Source organism: Cyphomyrmex costatus, unplaced genomic scaffold (genome assembly GCF_001594065.2).
Source record: "Cyphomyrmex costatus isolate MS0001 unplaced genomic scaffold, Ccosl1.0 scaffold837, whole genome shotgun sequence".
NCBI lineage: Eukaryota > Metazoa > Arthropoda > Insecta > Hymenoptera > Formicidae > Cyphomyrmex > Cyphomyrmex costatus.
In genome coordinates this window covers 133,383-154,885 of record NW_017280416.1, presented here as the reverse complement: position 1 = coordinate 154,885, position 21,503 = coordinate 133,383, and the positions used below count along the sequence as shown (strand labels likewise).

The 21,503-nt window shown below is 33.6% G+C and overlaps 4 protein-coding genes across 4 annotated transcripts in view; 1 reads left to right on the top strand and 3 right to left on the bottom strand.

Moving 5' to 3' along the window:
• Positions 1–707, bottom strand: part of Ahcy (adenosylhomocysteinase) — a 3,695-nt gene extending 2,988 nt beyond the window's left edge. The window contains exon 1 of the mRNA XM_018549561.1: positions 680–707. Coding sequence (XP_018405063.1) covers positions 680–707 — 28 coding nt within the window. The remainder of the gene's footprint in view (positions 1–679) is intronic.
• A 1,789-nt stretch (positions 708–2,496) lies between these two features.
• Positions 2,497–4,789, bottom strand: LOC108781549 (leucine-rich repeat-containing protein 23). The gene is made up of 3 exons (XM_018549544.1): positions 4,379–4,789; positions 3,525–3,696; positions 2,497–2,933 (listed from the first exon to the last, which is right to left on the bottom strand). The coding sequence occupies exons 1-3, from the start codon at positions 4,787–4,789 to the stop codon at positions 2,497–2,499; spliced, it is 1,020 nt and encodes a 339-aa protein (XP_018405046.1).
• An 878-nt stretch (positions 4,790–5,667) lies between these two features.
• On the bottom strand, positions 5,668–6,878 carry LOC108781548 (uncharacterized). The gene is made up of 2 exons (XM_018549543.1): positions 6,801–6,878; positions 5,668–5,895 (listed from the first exon to the last, which is right to left on the bottom strand). The coding sequence occupies exons 1-2, from the start codon at positions 6,876–6,878 to the stop codon at positions 5,668–5,670; spliced, it is 306 nt and encodes a 101-aa protein (XP_018405045.1).
• Positions 6,879–12,115: 5,237 nt separating this feature from the next.
• The window catches only part of LOC108781570 (protein big brother), a 12,346-nt gene continuing 2,958 nt past the window's right edge, over positions 12,116–21,503 (top strand). The window contains exons 1-2 of the mRNA XM_018549579.1: positions 12,116–12,292; positions 14,308–14,499. Coding sequence (XP_018405081.1) covers positions 12,116–12,292; positions 14,308–14,499 — 369 coding nt within the window. The remainder of the gene's footprint in view (positions 12,293–14,307; positions 14,500–21,503) is intronic.

The window sequence follows — 21,503 nt, the reverse complement described above, 5'->3', positions numbered from 1 at the left end:
ATTTTATATATCAATGATATATGAGTTAATAATTTAATATTAGACATAAAAATTATACATATAAGCTTATATATATATATTTTTTTTCTAATCACTTGATTAACAAAAAGTAAAGATAATAATTATCAAAAAAAGAAAATGCATTGTTACAAAAGACGTATTTGTTATATTTAATTATATATAACAAAATATGCAGAGCGGCTTACAAATATATTACTATCTACTCGCAACATTATGAAATAGTTTCTTTTATATTTTACATCATCGTTATAAAAATTTTAACAAAAATCTCATTTAGTTATTATTATCAACGTTCTGAAAATTGCTTTATATTCTATTACGTCACTGTCATTAAAATTTTAATGAGAAACGTCGGTTATCATTCCAATCGGTAAACCGAAGGTTACCCGAAGACTAAATTTAAAGTATTCATATTTTTAACAGACATATAATTCATAACAACTTATAATCACCCTCGCGACACGCTTGCGTAACTAAAAACTTAATATCATATACGCGACATTAAAATAATTTCGCGCGCTCGCTCGTGCCATTACTGATCGGAGCGGCGAGTACTTCACGTTGCTCCAATCTCCACACGAGTACGAGCACGTGTACTCCGCGTTCGCTTTGTTCGAAATACCTCGCGATTTATTCGTCCGTAACATTTGACACTTACCGATTTTATACGAGGGCTTGCCAGACATGGTGCTTCGGTGCGTTGTGCTTGAATCGGTGTGCGTGGAAGGCGAATGAGATTGTGAACGTCCGATTCGATAACCTGTACGACACGCCGGATACCACCGGATACCACCACCGTGAGGCGCGAGAACGTTGCGCCGAAGCGGCTGAAAGCGAGCGAGATCGTTTTGGATCACGTGACTCTTCGAGATTCGATTATCGCTGGCGGCGGTGACTGTTCGATACCGTTCGGTACTTATCGCGCGCGTTGTTCGCGAAAATGCGGGAGTCCTTCGAGTCCGGAAATAAGGAGAAAATTGCCGTTGAGAGGTACGTTTATGCATTTATTATTGTTGCTCGTCGACATTAATATTAGCACTGGATATGATTCGCCTTTTTCCGTCTCGTGTGTTCCCAATTTTATCGCGATTACTTTGGACGAGACTTTCGGATCCGGTAGCCATGTTCGAATCGAAACGGGCAATTACAAATAATTATTCTGATTTTATTCAGTCGTGTGTGTTACATATGTAAAATAGATAAGTAAGGATTACATGAAACATTTTGGGTATCATTGATCATTTGTCTTTTTTATCGGATAATTTATATTTGTATAAATAAGCAGTCTAGAGGAAATCGTGAATAATGAAATGCGCTTAATAATGAAATTGCTCATCGTAATTACCCCGAATAATTGGCTGCGTTAAAAAAAAAGCAACTCTGCAACTATTGTAATTTTTTAAATGTGATTGATCTCATATCCCTAATGCTCTTCACTGAATCTATGAATCAATAAACCAATTATTGTTGAGTTCAGTCTCCTCATCTCCAACGTTGATAAAATTAGAATTCAATTTTAACGATTAATACCTTGGTCCAGGAAGCAGAGAGTGTCACTTTTTTCCAGATTCGTTCATTTCGTGCAAAAACGCGTTGAATGAATCTAATTTTATCAACATTGGAGGTAAGAAGATTAAACTTAAAAATTACTCAATCATATATTAAAGAATTTTACAACAATTGCAAATTTGGTTTTTTTTTGCTAGACGCAACCGGTTTAATTAATATTTATTATTAATTAATTAAAAATAAATTTAATGTGACTAGATTTGGCATTATATTACATGATAATTATTATATAATAATTATTATTATTACATAAATAACATTAATATATGAATTACATAAATCGTCCGAACAGTACAGCATTAATTTATTTGTTAGGCATAGTAATAATCTGATTTATCGGCCCATTTATCGATCCAATGTATATAATTTAAATAAACTCGATAAGTAAGGAACTCTCAAAAATACGTTAATACTACATATTATCGTCACGAGATGGCGCAAGTTGGTATAAGAATTATGGATTATAAAAGGGTGTCTCGCGGAAATATTGAATATTTCTCAAACTAAATTATCGCAATATTCAACAGTTTTATTCCAGCCTCAAATCTTTAAAATTCGTTAAATTGAGTTTTATTGACGAATCACTTTGAGTTTTAACTTAAGAAAAAATTAGTTATTTTATTTATATATTTATTATCTATGCTAAAAACTTGTGCATATTGCAATGCGCAATATGATTTACAATTACAAGTGCAATTTAAATTGATAATATAAAAACAGGTTTTTTTAGACATTAATTGATATTTCTTTAAATAAATAATACTAATAAATTTTTAATACATAACAATGACGATAATTAATTAAAGAAAGGACTTTTTTTACAACTAATAAGACCTGAAATTATGTTTTAATTAATGATAACGTATACGATCAAATATCTGATCTGTTTGTTTCAAAGTGTAGTTTTTAATTTCTCAAATCGAAGTCATCAAACTTGGATTCGTTCGTTGGTATTTTTTTAAGCAACTCATTTGCCTCGTTTCTTTCTTGATCTAGAACAGGATCTTTATCGATTCTCTTCAATTTCGGAAGCATTGCCAGAATGATTCGCCTGTATTCCTTCTCTTCTTTTTCTTCTTTCAGAAGAGGATTTCCCAGGACGATAAGCGTTTCCAGATTTGGTAGACAATCTAACTTCCTCAGCTCTGAAATTCTCAAAAGCTCGTTGTCGCGCAGATTCACATATTTCAAGTTGCGACATCGCTCAGTGAAACCATCTAGATTCGCGAGTTTGTTACTTCGCAAGTGTAACGTCATCAGATTCATGAGGACTCCGAGATCTTCGATCTTCTCGATTTGGTTCTCGGCCAGAAAGAGCCGCGTTAGATTAGAACAGCGGATTCCTACGAGAAGTAACATTTGAATACTATTCAAAGTCCAGCGAGAAATGACCATTAATTAGACATTGAATCGACATTGTATTGACTTTGAAATTATTGTATCGATGTCGATTTGACATCAATTCGATGGGTCATTTTCCACTGAGAAGGAAGTTATTCTTGGCCTTCGGGATTCTCCTTCACTGAGTTTTTAACTGTTTAAGACATTTTCCTTCCAAACAGAAAAAACAATTTTCTTGAAATATGTATCTATAAATTTAGTTAGATACATATACAATTTTCTTGAAATATGTATCTAATTTAGTTATAGATACATATTTCAAGAAAATTGTTTTTACAGAGATCTGCAAACAATTTTATTGGACCATCAAAATAATTAAAACACAAGCGTGATGAGCCAATACTGTAAAAAGTTGTAACACTTTGGCAACCAGTTTGAGCGTTCAATAAAATTATTTTCGAGTCTTTCTATATTTAGCTAAATTTTTAGATACTTTAATAAAATTATCCTTTTTATACAGATTTTTACAATCATCCGCAGCAAACGGTTAGTTTCAAGAGCTAAATATATAATGGTCTCGTTTTTAGTCTCACCTGTAGTACTAACGAGTGCGTTTCCGCGTAGCTCCAAAGTCCTCAAGTTCTCAAGGATCTGAGGATCCATATTCACTGTACGAATATCGTTGTGATTCAACTCTAGACGCTCGAGCAATTTATGACAAATGTCGGACGTATCCGTCAGCTTATTCCAGTTCAGAGCGAGCTCCTACATTTTTGAAACCATCTTATGTTTATAATACTTTTAACGTCCAATTATAAAACTAATGTTAATTAACTTTATATACGAAAATATTTAATTTCTGGAAATAATTAGTCTCCTGGATCCCTAAGTAAAGCCTGCAGCTTTATTTCCTGCTGGATTACTTGCGTTTTAGTAAATTATTACAATTGCGTCATACAGAGAACGCAGAATTTCTAATAATTTATTAAAACGCAAGGAATCCAGTAAACAAACATGCATCGTGCGTCGCAGATCTAAGAAAAGCGTTTATTATAGTTCAAGATGTTGAAATCTATATGTATATTTTGAGGTGAATTTATGATTAATGAATGTATTTTAAATGAATTTATACATATATCGGAAATACACGACTATACACGCCGATTATTTTCGGACTTGCAATATAGTATAAAATCGAAGCAATAATATTTCCCTCAAAGTAATTCTAATCTTAATATTATTAAATCTCCATTTAACTTATCTTTTATCCTTTTCTATTTCGAAGAATTAGAAAAAGGTGAGAAGAGTAAGATGAACCGAGATTACAACTAAATTACATTGAGATAGAATCGACATTACTAGTACAGATCTATTGTCTATAGTACGTTCGGCGTTTCTCGATGAATTTAAACCCCATTGAACGAGAGTCAAAGGGTGACGGGGTCACCTGTAGGTAGGACATCGGCTTTAACTCCGCGCTGGTCAGACGATTTCGGTCCGCTCGCAGTGTCTGCAGATATGGTATCATCTCGAGTGCACGCAGTGCTTCTGACGTCAATCTGTTTCCCGATACGTTCACGTAACGAACGTGTTTGAAGGACGCTATCACGCTGATATCCGTAAGGTCTCTGTCCGAGGCGTCCAGACTGAGATAGGCGTATTCGTACTGCGTGATACATTTTCCTAAGTTGTGAAGACACTCACCGGCCTCGGCGTGTGTCAACACGCGTGCATCACGCTCGGCCTCGTCCAACGAAATCGTTGATTCATATTTGGATTGGTCCTCTTCATCGTAGTAATCTTTCTCTTCAGTAAACTTCTCGCCGGCTTCTTCTTCATTGTAGCTTTCGTCTTCCATTTGTTCTTAGTCGAATCAAGGAATGAGAATGCACACATGATAACTTTATATATAATAATGATGACATATTGTCATTAATAACATTAATATATTCAATATTAATGAAGAATTTAATAATACCTATTAATGAAGATTAATGAACTGACAGAAGATTAATCCGCGTTTATCCTAATTATATCAAGTTTACATCGGTACACTTTGGCTATAATGTATCACGAGTAAAATTTTCAAATAACTAGAAATATATATGTATTAATACAAAAAATGCTAACATTTTTGCGTACATTATCGTTGAAAGAGAATACGATATTATTTGCAAAACTCTAGCCTCTCTCCTTGATACATTAATGACGATACATCAAATAATTCATATATCGATTAGAATTTTAAAACAAAAGAGAGACAAATTGGTATCAACGTGATTTTTAATAATATCGGCTTTATAACGTGATTTTATTCAGCAAAGTAATTGACACTTAAAATATCAATTAAATCAATTAAACGAAATATATCAGATATTAACACGATAAAAATAAAATTGATTAAATTTTGTATTGCAATAATTTAAAAAATATTGCATAATTTATCTTCAGAAGAATGAAAAAATGTGTAAAAATTGAGAACTATATACTTAATAATTCAAATTCTGTTCGGTTTAACAAATTAACTATTGATCTCGCGATTTCGAGATGTAGGAAAGAACGAAAATGCAGTTTTGGAAATATTGCTGAAAGTATTTATTATAGAAATTCACAGCGACAGAGATAAATGATTGTATCAAGGTAGAAAAAGAGTCGTTAGAGATTGATTGTTCGTTAGAACTGTGTGTAAAATCGCAAGTAATACAAAGACAAATGAGACATCCTGTCGACATCTTCTTAACGAACCCTGACGCATCTAGATTCCTGCCATTGGACCCTTTGAGTGTCCTCCGCGACTCGTCGCTTCCGGTGCATGATCTCGCGGAGTTTCTTTAGTAGGATGAAATTATCTCTAAGAATTCGCGCCTGCCGTTCGCGTTCCAGCTGTAATCTCTTCGCGTTGAACGAGACGTGAGGTCTGCCTACCGGTGGATTCACATCTACCGTCGGTCTGGCTGTCTTTACCTGCAAAGCAACACGAGGACGAGTTGTAATCATCAATTTTCTGACAATGACAGCTTGAAACTGAAAATCAGGAGAAGTGAAACATTTAACTCTCAATAAATCTTGAAGATTCTACTTTTTAAGATATTGTGATTGTTTGGATGAAAAAAATTTGAAATTGACCGTCTTCGCATCCTGTTTCTTTTATTTTTGTCGACCAATTTTACACGCGGATAGTGTATAGTCCACGTTCTATCTCAAGGAACACACCAAAGTCACAAACAAAAAATTAAAATGATTTTATTTTGATTTTTAACGTCAATGAACAGTCAAATTTTGTAATAAAAAATCATTATTTTTTTTCCTTCGTGACTTTCAAATAAAGTTTTGATTTTTGGTTTGTTACTTGTTTGAGAGATGTGTTTATTTTAAACTTTCTTTTAAACTTGTACAGAAAAAAATCACTGTAATGGTATCAACACAGTGTCATTTGCGAGAAATACAATGAAATAATTAAAATCAATATCTTATTAAAAAAGTAAAATTTAAAAATAGAGAAAGAGAGAGAGATCCGCGCCCTTTAAAGAAATTAATATACAACGTAATTCTTTAAACATTCTCAAATTGAATATAAAAATTGCACGAATGTAACGCATATAATTATATCATTTGACAAACGATTTTTATAAAGAGCTTTTATATAATCTTTTATACAAACGAGATAAATAATCTCGTGGGATATTATATTATTCATTTTGTCGCTTTTGATTTAAAAATTGCCTGTACGGAACATTTTTAGCACTGAGGTTTTGGTTAGATCTTTATGGAACTTTCATCAAGAGATGTTTCAATGAAAGAAACATTGACCGATAAAATATTAAACAGAGTTGGATCAAGAGTAACGTTTATATTTCATGAGTGCTCACCCTAGAACGGTGACGCTCGTACGCCCTTCGTTGCCAGGAAAGCTCGTTCTCGTTGTGTATCCTTCCTCGGTTCGACATCCTGCATGTTTGATAGCGCGGGTGTTTGCAGTATATAGCGCGAGTGTTCAAGTTTCTCTGGCAACGCGGAAACGTCTGCGTTATTGATCTCCGTCGACCCTCGACGCGCGAGAAATGTGCGGCGGTCTTTATACAGCGAGTATATTTATGTTATCGTTACCTTAATTAATAACATCCAGAAAATTGAAAACGATTTTTAAAGTTACAATTATACAATTTTTTAAAGTGAGATTTTCGCATAGATAGAAATTTGAACGCAGTTAATAATGTCTGCATGGAAATTAAAGACAGTTTTGTTGAAGTGTCTAAAAATTTAGCTAGATATATCTAAAAATAATTTTGTCGAACTACATCAAACTGGTTGCAAAAACATCGAACCTTTTTATAACGTTGCTTGTTATATATTTAAGATTCCTCCATAAATAATATTTTGATAATCCAACAATATTATTTTCAGATGTGTGCATTTAGTTACATTTTTAAATATTTCAGCATAATTATTCTTTTTATACATCTAACTATATCTATATAGTATACACAAAGTGTAAAGAGTTGTAACATTTTTATAGAATATAAAGTTAGCTTTTATTTTAAAAATTATATATAAATGTAGATAGATATTATTATTAATATATTATTAATAGACAATACAGTGATCAAGGTTTGCAAGTGTAAATTGTACAGTTAAAATATTTCTATCTGTATATTACAGCTTATAAAATTTAAATATGTGCTTAATCAAAATTTCGCAATCGACGATGCATCTTATACATACAAGATGCGACCGCAAATTTAATTACGGACCCTCGAAATTTACATAAAGTTTCTGAAGAATAAATCTACATTTATTTCAGATTCTCTAAAACCTGCGCGAGTAAAATTGCAAATTGCAGAGTTACGACAAGAGTTGGGTGAAGTTTATACGCACACGTGCACGCGTTATACGTACACATCTCCGAAAGTAGAAAACGGATGAAGAGCTAATCTCTCAAAACGACGGATAGGAAAACGAATCCGTATTGAACCATGTTTCCTTGCCCTTCTTGCCCGAACGTATTTATGTACGCAGCTAACAGTATGTCATACGCATCGCACGTGCGCGTGTGTGCGCTCGTGTGCATCGTGCGTACATTTCCTCCCCTCGCAGATAGAGAAGAGAAGGATGCTGGGATTGGCGGAGGCTGCTGGACCAATAGTGCACGGCAAGGGGCGGAGATTCGCTCATCTCGATTCGGAGACGAGCGTGAAATTTCTCTTTCGTCATGCTTAGATATTCATGCGCTCGAAAGGAAACGACACGAGCGACGACTTGCGAGCTCGACATTAAATATTTATTTCACAATTTTATAACGCTTTTACAACTTCCGTTTTATGCAAATAATTACACGGTTTTGATATTATCAGTTACATTTAGAAAATCTTTATTTTAAAATTCTTGTTTTCTTAGATATACTTTCGCTGCGCGAAAAGTGCATTTACGCGGAAGTATTTGTAATGGCGTTTTCGGTCCAACTTTGCACTAAACTTGAATTAATGACGTTTCGTGCTCTTCTAGTGATATACAGCCGAGAGCGTGTAACGTCAACCAAAGCATTTTCTAATTCAGGAAAGAATTGGTGAAAAGCTCAGTTGGGCCAAAAACGTTGTAAGGATTTTAAAGAACAAATCGTACATTTTAATGGTATTTGAAAGAGGAAAAAAGAATAGTGTTAATTTTGTCACGAATATATTCTTTTAAGGCTATGACATATTCTTTTGAAAGAGATAAAAAAAAGCAAATAAATTGGAAAACTATAATTTCCAAGAGTTTCTTTTTCTGTAAAACTTTCTTTTCTCTTAAATCGACCTTGATTTTCGTTTTCTTTTATATCGCATATAATAGAAATCCTTTCGTTCTATTCTTACGTGTATAACAGCAATAAATTTGGTGACGTACCTGTGGAAATCAGAAAAAGTGAGTCCGAGAAATCAATGCAATGAAAGAATAGAATGAAGAAATATTATAATTTTTTGTAGTTATCTCCAGCTAGTGCGGTCCCTTCAACGTTCTTCTTTTATTGTTGCTTTCCTAAAATGGAAAAAACGTCGTAAAAACTTTGCATTTTACTACAAAGAATAGTAATAAAATTGTAACAGTGAATTGATTTCATTGTTAATCTTTTATGAAAATAAACTCATCCACAAAAAATACGGTATGATCAATATAGTGATTGATACTTTTTGCGGGTATATTTCATATTTAAACATACATGAGATGAATCTAAATAGCATAATTTATCCATTAATCCATTCAAAATTTGTATTCGTATATAAATTCTTTAGTTCTTCTTTAGTTCTTTATGATTAACGTATGTATAATCTGTTTAAAATAAACTCGAAAGGAATTAAAAAATATATACAAACATATTTATATACATATTATATATATTTTACCTTTAAGTAATATTTATTATTTAATTTGTATAAAAATCAAAGCATATGGTTTATTCTCATACAAAAGGGGAACAGAAAAAGACTAAAAAAAAAAAATCTTTTGAACCTGAAAATTAGTTCAGGGTGATCTCTTTTTGTTGACGTAACAATGAAATCGAGACTTTCAGAAATATACTTAGAACAGAAACAAGACAAAATAGGAATTTATTTCGTAAGTTGGAAAATTGGGAAAGAATTTTTTCGACTCTGTGCTATCTGGAAATGAAATAGTTGGATTAACCGGAGAATTGAAGCTGTAATATCATCGGCGCTCAAGAGCGTAACAGGGGTGGGGGGGGGACAAAAAGGGAAGAAAAAAGGATAAATGGGTATCCATGACCGGTAACACCGTGGATCGCGCTCGCCGGAGGGTCGTCGATCTTAATCGCGCGCGGATCCTTGACAATGATCCTCTCAAATGGATGAGCCCCGCCACTCGAGAGAGAAACGATGAAGATCTCTTCTCCCTCGAGGGGATACACGTGGTGTTATATTATCTAAGCAGGCATCCAGCGACTGAAATGGGCATCTCTCCTCCCCTCTGTCCAACACGTATTTCCTGTATCCCTGCTTGGTATACATTGTAGCATTACTCTGTCAGCCAATCCGGACACTCGTGCTGATCCCGCTGCAGTATATTGCTCTGTAAACCCAACGGTGTGTCCCTTCGTATTGTCAAACGCGCAAAAAACATTTTTATGGTTGTCTTTTGAGGAAATAACAAGAAGTATTATGGGTACGTTCCTAGGTATTCTTCACAGTTCTGTTTCGATTCACAGTTCTCTTTGCGGAAACTTTCAAGTGTCGACAGTCCTTGAAGTGTCATTTCCTATACGACACGATCTGTGTAAATGTGAATAAACAACAGAACTTCGTTCTATTTGTATCATATGAAATAGAACAAAATTCTTTATTATTTATTTGCATTTACGCAAAAAATGTGTCGTAGAAAATAATTCCTTGTTGGATTATAAACTGATTGCAAACGATTTATTTATAGGATTATTCATAACACTGGATTTTAAAACGTTAAATTGATAAAAAGTTTTTCTTTTTAAATCAACTTTTTCTAAATAAACTTTTATTTACGATTCTTGAAATATTAATTCTCGATTACAACAAAGGGACTTTTTTTATTTAAACTCAAAGTCAAATTTTAGACGGTTGTACAATTTGTACTATTGGTACTATGATGTTTTAAAATATTTTTTTAACTATAAAATCTTTGAACTTTTCCTTCATCTATCACTATAAAGCGAAGACTTACTTACGTTCTAAACTTCAAACGCTTTAGAATTTATTGTTAAGTATTTCATAGCTGAAGATTTGTACATTGCTTGTTTTCATCCATTTTTTTATGATGAACCAAATAAATGTACTAAAGTGAAGTTTTAGATATCACTGCAAAACGTTGACTTCGAAAAAAAAAGCAGAGTATACACATATCGTATATTTATATAAGACTTGTCAATAAAAAGTTTTTTTTATTCTTTATATGTTGTATAAATATCGTTTAGAGCTTTACTTTTATACATTTATTTAATTCGTTGTACGGGATTGATATTAGATGAATTTCGAGCCATAAAAATTCTGTTTAACAATCTAACAGTTTATTACTCCTTTTGTTAGAAGAATATCTTCTGCGCTCGCGGCATTATTCGTATGTCTTATCATTGTGCCTACTAACGGACGTCTGTATTATAATACAGTAATATTCTATTTTTTACAATAATATATTCGTTACATCGATGAGGTCGTGTTTTATAACATAACTGTTGACACGTCGTCATGAGAAACAATTTTAAGTTCCTATATAACCATATTCGCAACATTTGTAATAAAAATTGTCAAAAATTTCGAACAATTTGACCCTCAAATTCCCTTGACTTGAGTCACTGTAGAAAGAACATTAAATAATCATCTAATTAGTCCATGAAACAGGTATTATTTATCGATTTATTATTTTTTTAATTCAATTTTTATATGACTCATATTTATAACGCCATTACGAGATCATAATTGTTGAACGAGACAAATAACAGAAACGTTTGGAACATCGTATTGAAATTTGAACAAAGGATTCTCTAATAAAGCTTATACGTTAAACCTCGTAAATTTCCGATCTCAATCTCCCATTTGAAAGAAAATAAGACGCATTTCAAGGCAGTTGGAAAATAAACGGCAAGACCGAGTCCAGGCAACCAACCCTCTTCCGTCCATTTATAAAATCATGAAACCAGATTGCACAAGCTCCCTCCTTCTTTCACCCTCGGCATCGGGGTGCGCTCGCTGCTCCGAGTGTTACGATATCGCCTCCGGAGGGTTGAATCGTGCTGGCTGACTAGACGAAGCTCAGCGACTGAGAGAGGGAGAACTGGAGGGCGGTCCAGAGACTCCAGAGGCGGTTCCGAGCTCCCAGGAGCGAGCGAGACTCAGTGGGGGAACTCGGCGCGCTTTTCGGTTCGATGCTCCAGTCTTCACTGAAGCGCCACATTGTGCGTGTCCTTGCTGGCGAGAGTGTCTCCTCGCGGTTATCTTATGGATGGATCGAGAGTGGTGAATCGCGCGAAGGAGGATTCGTGATCCAAACTACTTTCAGAACTTTTCATTTTTTTTTTCTTCGAAAAGTACGATCTCTCGTACATATACAATAGCTAGTAAGGTAGTGTCGTATAGTTTATAAGTCGATCTCGGTGATATACGCGAGGAGGACGAAGAAAGAGAGTGTCGTCCAGAGGGTCCAGTGTAAATTCGTGGCATCAAAGATGATGCATGCAATGAGCGAGCATGCGGGGGTGGGTGTGTTGCCGTTCGACGGAATGGGTCTGTACGAACAGCCGCGGCCACCCCGGCTCGTCTTCAAGATGCCTCGCGTGGTGCCCGATCAGAAAGCCAAGTTTGAGAGCGATGAGCTGTTCAGAAGGTTGAGTCGCGAAAGCGAGGTGAGTCCACAGAGAAAATAGACATGTTCGATACGTAAAGATTATTAATGTTTTCGAGGAACATTTGTGATTTGATAAACGAATAAAAAATAATATCGAATGCGTGATATCTTTGACAGTAGGACGCAAGTCATGAATTTCCTTAAAGAAAACGTCAAAAAAACTTACTTGTGGCACGCTACTTTTATTTCTATGATATATCTACTTGACGTATGGATTAAATGTTGCGAATTGGATTCTGTTTGTAAATATATGAGCTGTACAAAGATTACAGTCGACAACCTTATGTGACGGTTCTTCAATTTATGCTCAATGTAAACTTTAAAGACTAATTTTTACCAACGTAGATTAACTTTAATCTCGGTTCAACTTATTTTTTATATTTTCTAGTTTTAAGATCCAGTTCCACTAATGCAATGTGTAATATTTATTTTAATTTCAGTTTACTTTTCATCTTTTAATTTATTCTTTTCCTTTTTGTATTGTTAGAATTAGAAATTAGAATTAGAAAAAGATAAAAAATAAATTAAACCAACTATATATAACTTTAATCTCGGTTTATTTGTTATTTTTTCAAATTCTTAAAATTAAAAATTAGAATTATAAGAAGGTAAAGAGTAAATTAAATCCAGATTAAAGTAAATCTTACATTGATGAAACCGAGCTTGATGTCCATTTTTATTAATGTAGATTGACTTTAACCTCGGATTAACTTTAATTTATTCTTTGTCCTATTCTAATTCTCTGAACTAGGAAAAGATAAAAAATAAGTTAAATCAATTTATATTGATCATTTTATATTGATATAGAAATAGCCTAAGAAATAGAAAAAGATGAATAGTAAATTGGATCGAGATTGAAATAAATCTATTTTGGAATTATGCCCATTTCTATCAATGTAGATTAACTTTAATCTCAGTTTAATTTAGATACTTTTTAGCTTTTCCTAATTGTTATCTATAACTAGAAAAACATAAAAAGTATGTTAAATCGAAATTAAAGTTAATCGTTATTGGTAGAAGTAGACATCAGTCTTCAAAGACTATTTTGGAAAATAATGAGACAATGAGGAATAAATAATAATCCAAACGGAGAAGTTTAAACAACACTTGTCGTAATTACATTGTGTAATCGTCGCTACGTTAGTTCCAAGAATTAATCACTTTGTTTTGAAATCGACATTAAGTTGATTACCACTGATTAATCTCGGTCGAATACCTCGAGGAATGTCTTTTGAATTACGTGGCGTAATGCGCAGAGATATCAGAATAGCAAAGGATTTTCCGTCGCTCGCCGACACAGAATGCGCGATGCCGTAGGAATGTCGTCCTTTCTTCGAATTTGTCCAACTGCGGATCACCCACGAGCAGCGAATTAGTATTCTATGTTTATTTCGTATTTTAACAAATCTCCATGAACCAGGAACTTTCGAAATGAGAATTCGATCGAGAATCCGATACGTTTCTTTCTTCACAAATATTATCAAGTCAATTAATTTATTCCTTAATTATATTGAGACAATAAGGGGACATAGAGATTTTTCCATTAATTTGAAAGTAATGAATTTTATTTAGTTGTTAAGAAATTATTTAAAAAACGTTGACAATTTTTACTGTTGAGAAATTATATCATTGAAAAACCATTATATCTATATTATTTAGTCGGTGACATTTGTCATAATTTTTTATTTTTTATTTTAACAAAATCATATGTGAAGAAACATTGATTCTAATGATTATTAATAGTTTTAAATATATTATAGTTATCTGTATGTTATATTTAATAATAAATCTAAAAATTAAATTTATATACACTGAATGTATAATAACATTTGAAAAAAGTATACATATACATAAATATAAAATCTAAAATTACGTATACAACTTAAAATTCAAATTAATTCACATTAATGCATCTTAATGATTGTTTTACATTTGTTATTCTTGAGATAAAACATGCCATACATTAATATGTATTTATGTATATTGCTAATATTTCTGCTTTTTTTTTTGTAGGTGAGGTACACTGGTTATAGAGATCGGCCGATCGAAGAACGTCAAGTACGTTTCCAAAATGGCTGTCGAGAAGGCCACACAGAGATTGCTTTTGCGGCAACGGGCACAAATCTTCAGCTAGTTTTTGGCAACGCATCTGGAAATTACCCTGTCGATCCTAACGACTGTGATTTTGACAAGGAACACGGCAAGGTAAGTGCGGGCACCGATCTTTCAAGACCATCTCGATGTTTAGGGAAGTGCGATCTCCAGATCGATTCGTTAAAAATCGGTTCTCTTGCGAAGATTGCTTCGAAATAACTCTCTTTATTAAAAAAAAAAAAAGAAGCGATTCTTTACAAACAGATCTAAAAGAGCTCTTTTTAATTAGAAAAATCAATTATTCACAAAATAAATCGGTTAAAAAACTGTTCAAATTGTTTGGGAAGATTGGTCCTTCGGAGATCGGAACATCCCTATCTCGATTATCGTGGACCTCATCCCAATGAAAGACAATCAGTTTTCAATCGTTTGCCTTCGCCATTAGAAATCCATCCTTAAATATAATACCTTGTCATAAAGGTATATAATTGTCCGCAAGAAAAGGAATTCTTAAACACACAGCGTTGGTTTCGAACTTAAAAGTCCGAAAATTTTAAAATGACATTTCTTCTACGACCTGAGTACTTTTTGTGTGACATTCATAAATATTACCAAACTGGTAAGAGAATGGACTACCTCCGTTGAGTTTCAACGGGAGCCTACGACCCCGACAGCTCGAATCTTGAAACGGCGGTTCCCGAATATTACCGTGCGGTCGTAATTGGTTCGTACTAGCGGCCAAATTAGGGTCCGTTACAGACGTAGATGCTCCGCAACCTTTCGAATCTGTAATTTAGTATCCATCAGTATCCGGCCACCACTTCTCGAACAATGGCGCCGACGTGTCACCCGCGCATCCGGTCCCCAGGAATTCCTAGGGCACCACGGGGGTCCGTTTTCAACCTGGCTCAATTTATCTTCGTGTCGAACGAACGAATTTGTTATCCATGAAATTGGCTGAAAATTAGAAATCAAAGGGCGACTCAAACGTAACATAACTGACGTAGCGACGGGTATTTAGTTATTAGTACAGTCACACATGGAAGAACTTCTATAGTTTCTTTTGTTCTTTTCTGAATTTTCGAAATTCACAATTTTTACGAATCTTTTTCCGCAGTTTGATCATATAAATAATATTTTAGAAAGAGAATTCGATTTTCCTAAAATTTAGAAAAATTCTGCAATTTTTCAGTTAAGAACCGCAGCTCTCAAATAATGGATGCAAAATCAAAACAGTATACGACATTTTGTCCTAAGGCTGTCTCTTCAGGTCGTCAACTAGCAATTTCGTACGCCGACGCTGTATAGCCGACGCCTCTCGGCGTCGCCATCACGATCGATAGCGGCGTCGTCACGACGCCATTTTGCAAACTGCGCGCGCTACTCCTTTCTCGAGTGTCCGAAAACATTCCTGCAGATTATTCGATTGCTATTCAATAACTTTTTCCGTAATTTTTGCAAGTTTCTACATTATATATATTTTTAAAGAAACAATCAACTTGTTCTGAAATATTTTATATCTATTATACCTAAGTTTATATTTTTCATGATGCAAACCGTATTTACAATGTAATGCATGAAAAATTCATTAGGAAATTATTCAAATCTAGAAATGGATTTCTTGATTAATTTATGGTTTACTTTTTCTTAGTAAAGTTTCGTACCTATATAATCTTTTTTCGAAACTTTTAAGAATAGAAATATTCAGAAGTAACATTAAATACCAAATAAAATTCTATTAAAATGACATTAATTTTTATTAAATTTACAATTAAATGAAAAATAAAAAGAAGTTATCTTACGTATTCATGTTTTAAAACTTAATTATTCATCATCGCAGATCGAAAGAATAAAATAAATCTTGCGCTTCCAACTCAAATATCCTTCGAGATCAGGCGTTGTTCTTTCGCGTAACTTTGTTACAACTCATAAACGACAGGAAAGTAAAAGCCACGTTGCTATTAGTGGGCACTAGCGGCAATTAGCGCCATAGAAATCCGTTAAACGCCGCCAGATGCCTCGAAACCGCTCCGCCAGTCACACAGTACATAATGGCTCATAAATCTTTCCGTCTCTCGCAAAGGTCGAACGGATAGTCCTAGTAACCTGCTAGAACTTTTATAGCTTCTTTGTTCTTTTTCAGATTTTTGAAATCTGCAGTTTTTGCGAATATTTTTTCCATAGTTCATTCATATAGATATAATATATAGATATAACACATTTTAGAAAGCGAATTCAATTTTCCTAAAATGTAAAAAATTTTGCAATATATATTATTATATCTTTCTCTAATTTTTAACATTTTTAACGTGTTACTCTCTAAATTCTTTGGAATGAAATTTCACTCTAAAGAGTGAAAACTGAGCTAGTCTTGAAAAAGAACTTTTTAATTTTTAATCTTTAAAAGCGAGATTTCACTTTTCAGAATGAGAAAGAGATTCATTCAAAAAATTCTAGAGACTATACATATATACTTTTATACATAATACGAATTGAATTAATAATTAAAAGATAATTAAGACTGAAAAATAAGAGTGATTGTAATATTGAAAGTATTTGTTAATTTTTCTGCTAAAAAAAATGCAACTGCTATCTTTGTTCATTGTTCATTTGTTACGTTATTATGACTCTAAATTTTTTCCTGACTCCACAGTCTCTTTCGTGTCGGATCTCCTTTTGCAAAGGAAACGTAATGGAACGGAAGCGATTCATTAGATCCTGCACATGGAGCGCGGCATGTTGTTTACGGGACGACCCGCGGCCTTCTTTTTGTTTTAATCGACAATGAGCGAGGGAATAAAGAGCGGCGCGCGACCACACGTGCCCTCGTGCATTGTGCCCACCGACGTGCCCTGTCGGGCGACGTAATAATTAAGGGAGAGATTTTATTCGCGATCGAGATAAACGCGCGATAGAGAAAGCGCGTGCGGTGCCTGATAATGACGAAGCTTTTAACCCTTTGCTCAACGAACTGTAAAAGAATGAGAGAGGAGAGAGCTGAATCCACGTAATAATAAAGCTAGGAAGCTCACAAGTCTTAACGTTAAATTTAAAAAAAAAAATAGCACTGCGATATTATCTTTGATCGTGTTAGTATCAAGTTTAAAATTATTTTTGAAATACAAAGATTTGGGAAACTCAAGCAGAAGGATAGCTTAAAATCGATCTAAAAGGTAAACTAAAAGAATTCAAAGAAAAGCAATCTATATATAAGTGTAAAGACATAAAATCTAGAAAAGTTAAACTAAAAAATGCATAGAAAATTTTGATAGAATTACAAAGAATGTACAAAGAAAACTAAACTTTACATAGACTCTTGAGAACTGCTGGAAAATGATTTTTGGGAGACGTTTTTGTGTATCCTCAGGTCAAGGTGATGCAACGATTGTGCTTACCCTTTAGCTCACAGCGGGTCCTTTTTCAAACATTGTCTTGAGGGACCGCAGAATTTATAGTCGGAAATGATCCTGCGGAGGCACACGCATTCTATGTGCACATTCGTAAAAATCAAGCGTATAAAACTGGACCGAGAGATAAAAGACGATGCGCCATGCTGACCATATGCCTCTATAACGCCCCTTTTTTTTTTTTTTTTTTTACCGTTGACGAATGTTAACGGGGCCCCGATATAGTGGACCAGGCGCAAAAAGGCGCTGCTGGTGACGCCCATCGAGAAACAAAAGGGCCGGTGAAATAGCCGGTCGTTTGTCTCGGGATATTTTAGGTATGTTCTTCGCCCGCCCTTGCCGATTTTTCACCCCTTTTCTCGCGGCGCTCGCTCGTCTCTTTCTTCTTTTTCTGCACTCTTGCTTTTTTCCGCTCGCTAATGCAAATGAGAAAGGGTTACACGGCGCGTTACAGTTTAAATATCGCCTATTACGACGACCTATTATGCGACGATAATGATCGTCACGCCCGTGTGCAGAAGGAGAAAAACAAATGTTGCCGACTGCTCTTTCCTCGTGAGAACGAGGAAGGCGACGGTGATGACTAATGACGATGTTGTATGTCGTCCACTCCTCTCCTCGCCGATCCTCGTCGTGACGACTTTTTACGCGTCTCATTGCCGCTCGGAATGTACATATCCCGACGATTCGTTTCGCGATGCTAAAGGCGAAGATATCGTCGTGATTATCCAAGCAGAACAAGTCATGATAATGTCAAAAAGATATTTAAATAAATCGTGACTAATTAAAAAGTGACTTTTAATGATCGTTTTATAGCTATTTTGACGTCATTTTAATGTCGTCATGATTTTTTTGTTTTACTTTGATTATGAAAACACGAAACGCCCGTCACACCGACTTAAAATGGTATAAAGCGCACGATTTTTAAGAAAACAATTTTATGTCGATTTAATCTAATTGCTTAAAGAATATTAGTAAGAATTTTGCATGATAATAATTTCTTTCGAATTTTATTATGAGTAACAATCATAGATTAAACAAGGTACGAATAAATCAAATAAGTAAGAAAGCGCCAAAAAATCGAGGTTAGATATTGTTGCTTAATAATATTTTTTTATGTAAATTTTTTAATTTATCTTTTAATTATATAAACTGCGCGCCGATTATCTACTTAAACTTACACTTATAAATTGAAATAATTATCTTATAAATTAAATTGTTCGTTGATTTGATAATAAGAAATATGATTAGACATCGATATCTAGCCTCGATTGTATTTGATGTTTTCTTATTTGATTTATTATTAGTAACGTTTATTATAAATAAGTTTCACTATTATATAAAATAAGAAAGGTATAAAGTTGTGGTCTCATCTAAAAATATAATACGAGTATAGAGCTCGCGATATTCTTATGAGGATAAAGGACACGTGTGTTATAAATATTCTTGCGTCGGAAGACTCGACGTATTTTCCTGCTTATGTTTCATACTTATGTTAATATGCACATCGCGTAAGATTTAACGTATAATGATACTGCCTTGCCTTATCTAGAAGCGCATTAATATGCATAAGATTCCGCGGAAAAGAACCTTTCTGTTGCGAACAGGAACTACTCTTATCGCCTCGCGCTTGTTGCGAGATAAGAATACCTTAAGATTCAATTGAGACATAGAAGCACGCAGAGAAATCGGTTTCAATGTAAACTAAGGTGATTATAACTTCTCAAGGAAAAGAGGGACATTTACAAAAATTTAGTATTAATTGTTGTAATTAAATTTTAATATTGTAGATGAACATTTTTAAACAACTGTTAATAAAATATACGAACATTAATTATATTTGTAAGTAACTAGTAATACTTATAATGTATAACATTATCTGAGATTATAACAACAATTACATCAAATTACGAGATTACGTTTTATTTTTTTAAATTATATAAGTACTTTTTTACACTGAATGTATTTTATGAATAATATCTGGATTTTTAAATAAAAAATTCATCACATATTAAAAATCATAGTTGAAAATTATGTTTCACACTGGGACAAAATTTAGCATACATTGTAAAGTGCGACGAAAAGTTAAGATTTGGGACTGTCTCTCCTAATTTTGGACGGTTGGTCACCTTAAATTGTAAACTAATTATATTCCGCTATGTTATATTTTTTAAAATATAACATAACGACTGTTCTGCTAATACGCGGGAAAACAGGAATTTTTCAAAAGACGGAAAATCCAGGAAATTTTTTGAGAGCAAAGGCCGCAAGCGATTCAATTATGGAAAACATTTAAGATCCCGCCACCCCGCGTGGTTGCACCCCGCGGTTCGATTATTGCTGCATAAAAATGCGTCCTGTGGTGCATTGTTGGCGAGCAGCTGTAAGCGCTGTACGCGAAAGAATGTAACGAGATGTAACGTCGATTTACCACCGTCAGGGCATTTGTTCGTTCGCGTGCGCGACTTTCACGCGCGAATTAATTGTGTTAGAGTCTATCTGTATGTTCACAAAGATCCAGTACATATACACTTTAGTAATGTGAAGAAAAAATAAACAGTAGAGTATAGTAAAATATGAAACTTTATTTTATCTGGAAATTTATTCTGCACATTTTAAAAGTAAACATAACTTTATAGGTTTTATCATTTGACATGACTGTTTAGATTAATTATTTGTGAATTTTAAATTGTGAACGATACTGATGACCTGATGATAAAGTCAAAACGTTTATTCCTTTATTATTAAATAAATTGATGATATAAAGAATTGTTTTTTACTATAAGAACCTATGTAGATTTTATGCTCCTTTCTTAATAACATTGATTTTAAAAATATATATTTGAAAAGGTACACTACACACACACATATACATATAAATAATTGCACTATAATTAAAATACTATATTGTGTAATAATATTATAGTAGAAATATGATATAATATGACAATATTATCTATATATTTATATATCTGTGTGATATATAAATTTCTATACCTATACATCTAAAACATTTATCATCAATGTTATAAATATTGAATTATATATATATTAAAATTCTTGATTGTTAAAAATTACGAATGAGATATTATATACACGTGTGTTGTTCAGATCTTTGATTCATTTAATTTGTTGATTGCGTGTCGCTGTTTGTTACGCCGGGATTACAGATACGGTCTCAACTGGTTTTTCCCGAGCGTTCTTGACCTCGTAATAATATCTGGGCTCCGCGGCGGGACCGGAAGTCGGGTCGTTTGCCAGAAAATAAAATAACACCGTGTTGCATCAACGCAGAACCCGGTAATCGTCAGCTTTTCGAGAGCCTCCCATTAGACTTTACTTGGAAAACGCCGCCTAGCAATATTCCCGGATTAATTAGTAGACATAAATAAAGTTAGGAAAATAACACAGGTAGACAGATCCAGACGCTCCAGATCGTATAATTTTAATGTCTCTATAATTTTGTGTTTTTACAATATTTCTTGCTCTTTTCTTCGCTTTTTTCTTTTTGTTTGTAATAAATAGTTTAATATTTTTTATAATATGCGTTATTATTTTGCAATGAATTTGTTATAAAATTATACATTTTCTAACTTTCGGGAGTTTATTATATCATGCCATTTTTCATATATTTGTCACATTGCAACAATCTGTTTTTTCCTGCATTAGTCCCTCTCTCTCTCTCTCTCTCTCTCTCTCTCTCTCTCT

Excerpts from the sequence above, each read along its gene's own strand:
- LOC108781548 (XM_018549543.1), bottom strand. The coding sequence starts at position 6,878 with ATGTCGAACCGAGGAAGGATACACAACGAGAACGAGCTTTCCTGGCAA. Across the intron at positions 5,896-6,800 it reads ACGAGCGTCACCGTTCTAGG|GTAAAGACAGCCAGACCGAC; the intron begins GTGAGCACTCAT and ends GTTGCTTTGCAG.
- LOC108781549 (XM_018549544.1), bottom strand. The coding sequence starts at position 4,789 with ATGGAAGACGAAAGCTACAATGAAGAAGAAGCCGGCGAGAAGTTTACT. Across the intron at positions 3,697-4,378 it reads AGCCGATGTCCTACCTACAG|GAGCTCGCTCTGAACTGGAA; the intron begins GTGACCCCGTCA and ends TCAAAAATGTAG. Across the intron at positions 2,934-3,524 it reads CGCACTCGTTAGTACTACAG|GAATCCGCTGTTCTAATCTA; the intron begins GTGAGACTAAAA and ends TACTTCTCGTAG.